The sequence below is a fragment of the Cariama cristata genome, unplaced genomic scaffold (assembly GCF_000690535.1).
Source record: "Cariama cristata isolate BGI_N322 unplaced genomic scaffold, ASM69053v1 scaffold23623, whole genome shotgun sequence".
NCBI classification, from domain to species: Eukaryota; Metazoa; Chordata; class Aves; order Cariamiformes; family Cariamidae; genus Cariama; species Cariama cristata.
This window is the reverse complement of record NW_009608130.1, coordinates 757-6,959: the sequence shown is the minus strand read 5'-3', so window position 1 is coordinate 6,959 and position 6,203 is coordinate 757. Positions and strand designations below refer to the sequence as shown.

Below are 6,203 nucleotides of genomic sequence, written 5' to 3'. Positions count from 1 at the left end.
ACCGACCCCAATCACACCGTCACCCCAATCATGTTGCCGGCCCTGGTCATGTCACCAAGCCCAGTTGCATCGCCAGCCCTGGTTGCATCGCCATCCCCAGTTGCATCACCCAGCACGTGGCTTTTCCCGGCTCCTGGGGTGCCGCTGTGCAGCGGGCATCTCAGTGTTCCGTTACGGCCGGCTTTACTAACCCGCTGGGCAAGGACAAGGCAGGCTCAGCGCTCAGAAGCAAAGTGTGTTTTTTATTTTGTAAATCTGCTGATTTCGAGTCAGTCTAGCCCGAGGATCCTAGCTCGCTGTCTGCACGCCGGCAGCTGGCAGAGGTGCTCTTGCAAGCCGTACCCGCCGTGCCACCCCCGTGCCGCCTCCGTGACCGCCCCGGTAAGTCAAAGCCTGCGCTCGTTACACGAGTTGCTCCGTCCCAAGTGAGCAGATGCTACGCCACCGCGGGCTCCACAGCCTCTAAAGTGACTAAACATGGCTTGCTAGCGACGAGGACTTGTGAATATGCCATAATCGCAAGTGTGATGTTAATGAGCTGGCAGTGCGGTTAATTATCCACCCACTAGTGGGAAATGACAAGCCTCTGAAGTATAACTAATCGCCGTTCCCGAAAGAAAAACCAATCAGTGTGGAAGTGGGTGCCAGCCCATCCACCTGAGCTGTTGGTCTTGCTCCTTTTCCTTCCAAACTCAGCCCTGAGTCCTTTGCTCCCCTGCACGGCAGCTCGTGGTGGCTACCAGCACGGAGGGAAGCTGGCCCTCCTTCCTTTCAGTTCTTCTTGGGCTCCTTAAGGACGTTGCGCCCAGGTAGGATCTTCCCCCTCTTCCCTGCCTTTGGGCTGGATCTCACCTGCCCCAGCTCCCCCTGCTCCTGCGGGCTCCCCAGTAGGATTTCGTTGATGGAACTGAGCGTCAGGTTGCTGAAGACCATGTTAAGGTGGTCGACGCCTCGCAGCTCCTGAACATGCACCTTCTGCTTTTGCTGGTCGCGCCAGCGCTTGCACAACTCCAGACTGCGCGTGTTGACGGAGTCGTCCCCGTCACCGTAAATCATGTCCACGGGGTCCTCATAAGGGAAACGCTCGTCATATATGTAAGTCTCCACGGTGGGGTAGCCTGTGCCGTAGAGGCAATAGATGTCCACCCCAGGAGGGGGTAAGCCCTTCAGCAAGTCCTTCATGTCCTCCCACATGTACCAGCCGTCCTCCAAGTTGACGTCGGTGAAGAAGCGTTGGTAGTCCCGGTAGGTGTAATTGTAGGAGGGCGTGGAGATGAAAATGTGCGTCTCGGGCCAGGCCAGGCTTGTTGGGAACATCCAGGGGCTGGTGGTGGTCATGCGCTGCTCTTCACGCAGCTTGATGTTGGACATGAGTGGGATGCCCTGGTTGTCACCTGCGGGACACACAAGGGCTTGTCACAAACAGCACCCAAACGTACCCTGGCCAACGGTGCCCCTCCAGCAGTGACTCACAGCTCTCTCCTGGCTGGGCTCCGGTTCCACCTCAGATCTCCCCTCGCTGACCCCTGCCCTGCCCACCACCGTACGTCCTCTCCTCACCCCTCTGGCTGCCGAGATCCAGAGCAACCTTCCAAACACTTCTCTCCAGCTGCTAGGAGAGGCTGAGCGCAGACAAACCTGGACGAGTGATGGTCCTCGCCAACCCAGCCCTGGACTTTCCCTGCAACCCTGGCACCTCCACGCCTGGCTGCAGGGACGGAGGTGAGCTGAGCCCGGTGACGATGCTAATAGCGAGTGGCCAACCTGCGTGTCTCCTGCAAGCCTTGGCATTTTTGGTGGGTCTGGAGTCCTAAGGCCATGCAACGGTCTCAGATTGCCTTAAAAATGTCTCTGGCCCTCGTGGCAACAGAGGAAAACAAGAGGAGGTCATGTAAGGGTCATACAAGGGGCCAGATGTTAAACTCTTCAAGCACGTGATTTTTAATTCCGTGTGGTTTTGGAGGCTCAGCTTGTGACTTGTAGATATTCTGGGCTGCCAGCGTTAGGCAAGTGATTGCGGTTTTTGGGGATGCAAAGAGACTAAAGAGGAACTGGGCGAAGGGAGATTAAAGCCTGACGACGGCAAAGCTTGTGGGGGATGGGCTTCGAGATGTGGGGAGATCCAAGCAAGGGGTGCAGGAGAGCCTTGGTGTCACTTGGCCAGCCTCCATGTCCTCTGCTGCAGAAGAGATGGATGATTTGCAGCAAAGGTCCAGCAGCCTCAGCTCTCCTGCGTGGATAGAGGTGGTGCAGATGTCCGGGGAGGCAGCGAGAAGGGGGTGAACATGCCCTGGGCTACTTCTCTGGCCCCAAGATTTGTGGATGGGTGTTTTGGCTTTCCAGGAGCACTCCTGGAGCCAGTGCGGAGGAAGGGGGATGGCCAGGCTGCAGGTGGACCCTTCTGACAGCAGTTTCCCATACACACGAACCCACCAACCCCAAGCGTAGAAACCAGAGCAAGCTCCAGATCATGTCCTGGGCCGCTCTCCTGCCGCTGGGGCGGTGGCAGGAACCTCCGGGGTGTTTTCTGCCCCGCGGGATGCAGCGGCATCAGCACCAGAGCATGAGGGCTGGCTCCGCAGACCCCTCGGCCCTCTGTCCCCCACCTCTTCCACCACCGTGTCCTTTCCCTGCCCACTCTCCCCTTTGGGAAAGAAAGCAAAGAGGCGGCTGCACACAAGGAGTCACCCACCGGACGCCAGGATACGCAGGGGCTTGACGGATCCTCCCCAGGGGGCACCCAGGGAGATGAAACCCCCGATGTACTGATCTTTCCAGGCTTGTGTCTGCTGGAGCAGGAAGTAGAGAACGTTCAGGTTGCCCATGCTGTGTGCGATGAGGAAGACGCGTCGTTGGTACTCATCGTGCATCTCCTCGATGAGTGCCTTCAGGTTCTGGAAGTATTCGGGCTGCTCCTCTGCGGAGAAGAGGGACACCGGCTCTTGGCCACCTCGCTCATGGCCACAGGGCTCCAGGGCTGACCCTAGGAGCCCTGACCAGAGGGAGGTGTGGGTGCAACCGCATGAATGCCACCATGCGTTCACCCGAGAGCACTGTGAATGGCTGAGCACCCACCATCATGGGCAGCCGTCCCCGTCCAGGGGTTCCTCCACACCACCTCATCCAGCCCGTGAGAGCCACCCTGCTTCCCTCCCTGCATGGGTGGCCTGGCCACAAACCCCAGACTTACGGGGTCCGACCCTCCAGTCGTAGGGGGCTGCCCGAACCGTATGGTCCCTCACGTAGCCGTTGTTTACCAGGTTCTGCACAAGGGTGTGCAGGTAACCTACAGGCAGAGAGAACAGGTGGGAATTAGGTCTGTGGTCTTCTCCTGTCAACCTTTCTCCGCCCTGGTCCTGGTCATGGCCACAATGTTCTCTAGTGAGTCCTGTCGCTTGGTGGCTCCAGCCAGAGGTGGTGGCTCCATGCGTCCCATGTGCACCGGGGTCAAGGACGGGGTGGTCCCTACCAGCACTCCAAGGGAGTGGGTCCCCCAGGACAATGTCCCTCACTCCCCGGTGACCTGGGATCTCTGCAGAACCCATCTCCACTGCAGACGTGGGGACACCTCTCCACTTGCAGGGAGCATGTGGGATCCCCGACACCCCGCACCTCTCCTCCTCTCACCTGCCAGCTTGCTCTGATCCAGGTATTCCACGGAATAGGTCTTGCCGAAGCCGGGCACACGGATATGCACCCCCGGGGCATTGGACATTTTCCGAGAGGTTCGATTGTACACGACCCTGCGGGGACAGGACAGAAAGTAGCAGAAGAACCATGTCCCCGGGCTGGGGTGGACATCACTAGGTGACAGCTTGGAGCTGGGCAGCTATTTCCAAGCCTTCTGTGGGTGGGAAGCTGGACTAGGTGCCAAGCCAGCGTCCGTGCCGATCACTCGGCATCTCAGGGCAGGAGGCTCTGATGGAGCGCGCTGCGGCAGCCCCGTCAACCTGCGGCCCCGGGCAGGGTGGCAGCATCTCCAGTGGGTGCTGAGGACAGTCTGGCTGGGCACGAGCACGTGGCAGGGACATGGGAAAGGAACGGGCGCTCAGAGCGGGAGCCAGCCGGCTCTGTTCCCAAGCAGTCCCGTGATGCTCCTGTGGTTTTCCATGTGTGCCAGGTTGTGGCTGGGGGAGAGGAGGGAGGAGGGAGATCCCTGGTAGGTCATTTCCCCAGGGAGCTCCTGGGGTGGGGGTGAGTGGTACCTGGTGTTATCGATCCAGCAGTCAACTCCCACTGGCAGGAAGGTGTTGAGGTTGAGCCAGATAGTGAAATAGTCCTCTGTTTTGCGGTAGCACATCCAATTCACCACGTCCGGCTTGTCTAGCTTCGCTTCCAGCTGGTTCCCGAGACACCCGGGCACTGGAGGCACCGCAGAGGGAGAGCTGAGCCAGCTACAGACCCCATCCCACTGGCCCTGCGGGGCTGCCCAGCCTGGCACTTCCCCCCACCTCCCCCCAAGAAGGGCTCCCCTGGGGCTGCCTGGCCGGGGCTGCCTGGGGACCTGCTGGAGCAGCATCCCTGGAGAACAGCCTGCTCCACGCAGGAGCGAGGATGCTAGGAGTCAAGATGTGGGATGAGCACGGAAGCGATGCTGAACACACATCCTGAGGGACCCCTCGAGCTGCCTTTCCCATGGGGTGACCCCCAGAATTGCCACCCTTGGCCCAAACCTGCCAGTCCCCACCAGCACGAAGCATCCTGGGTTATTCCCCCCGCCTGGCTGGGTTTCCAGCCTCCTCTGCTCACTGCAGCCTGGGGAAGGAGTCAGTGCTGCTTGGCACCTTGTCCTGGGGTAGCCAGCAGCTCGGGGATGCACAGAATCCCCAGGGAGATGAAAGTCATCCCGGTGCTGACTCCCAAGGCCCACACACTGTTTTCCTGAACTCCGCACAGGCTGAACAAGGTCTCTGAAATGGTTCGGTGCCAGACGGAACCGGACCCTGCGGGAACTCAGTGTAAATAGCGCGTCTGGTAAGCACAGCATGGTTTTAAGCAAGTTCACAGTCTGACATGCGTGACCCGGGCTCCCTTGATGGAGGACAGCCCTCACCAGGGTGTTTGGTCTGCCTCTGGGAGCTTCAGTGTGGTTCCCAGCAGGGATGGGACATGCATCCTGGTGCCACCCGGACAGATGTGCCTGTGCCGGGGGCAGATGTCATGGAGAGCGTTGCCAGCCAGTGTGCAGGAGCCAAGAGCTGGCTCCTGGTGCCAGCGCTGGCCCTGGGGGTGGGAATGGGAGGTGAGGGGGCTGCAGGGGACAGTGGTTGTGGGCCTGGTGGGATGGGAGCACTGGGTGACAAATCCCATGGCCCCAAGGACTGGCTTGCGGTGCGTAACTGGGGACAGCGTGGACCTTCAATGCTGCCGCAGGCATTGTCTGCTAGATGTTCCATGTAAGGGGCTTCCCTTGAGGACACCATGAGCTGCTTTGTGTCCTCGAGTCCCTGTAGAGGTCTGGGACACAGACCTGAGCTCTGCTGTGGCTGTGGGACCCCACAAGCACGGCGGGGTGGGAGTCACGGGGGCTGAAGGATGCAGGCGAGGAGCATCTTTGACCTGAGAAGGACGGGCCCCATTTCCCCTGGACCCCACCAGCCTCAGGTGTCCCTGCACCCCGGGGTCCATGGGCCCAGGTGTTTTGGGGACCCGCAGTGCTGTCCCTGTCACAGGGTGCGAGGGCAACCTGGTCTGGAGATGCCTTACCCCCAGCCCACCTGCCATGGCAGCCACAGTGTGGCAGGGGCATGGCCAAGGGGTGCTGGGGCATGGCTGCAGCATCCGAAAGCCTCATCCCATGCGAGAGGGGAAGGAGATGTAGCAGTTGCCTCCCTCAACCTGCTTCACAGCTCCCTCACCTCCATGGAGTCTCCCCAGGGATACAGGGAGGGTCTAATCCTGCCTTCAAAGCACCTGGCTGGGGATCCGGCCATCCAGTGGACCCTGGCATAGGAGAGCCCAGGCAGGGAGCGGGCAGAGAGGACTTCCCCAGCCAACGAGAAGAGCGGGACGATGAGCTGCTCTGATGGTTCCCGAGGGTGCACAGCCAGCACCCCACCCCCGGCACACAGCCCTGAGCTCTGCCTCGCCTTCCAGAGGACATTAGGTAATTATTAAGGGAGTTCCTCTGGGGGCAGAGGGGTTATCGCCAATCCCAAGGGCACTGGGGTTTTCCGGGATGCCTGGCCCAGGGGGATGGGCGA

At 60.3% G+C, this 6,203-nt stretch overlaps 1 protein-coding gene across 1 annotated transcript; it reads right to left on the bottom strand.

The window, feature by feature from the left end:
- Window positions 1–771: 771 nt before the first annotated feature.
- On the bottom strand, window positions 772–4,357 carry LCAT (lecithin-cholesterol acyltransferase). Its single transcript, XM_009697021.1, has 5 exons — window positions 4,206–4,357; window positions 3,628–3,743; window positions 3,191–3,286; window positions 2,693–2,917; window positions 772–1,394 (listed from the first exon to the last, which is right to left on the bottom strand). The coding sequence occupies exons 1-5, from the start codon at window positions 4,298–4,300 to the stop codon at window positions 772–774; spliced, it is 1,155 nt and encodes a 384-aa protein (XP_009695323.1). The 5' UTR covers window positions 4,301–4,357.
- Between the last annotated feature and the right edge of the window lie 1,846 nt (window positions 4,358–6,203).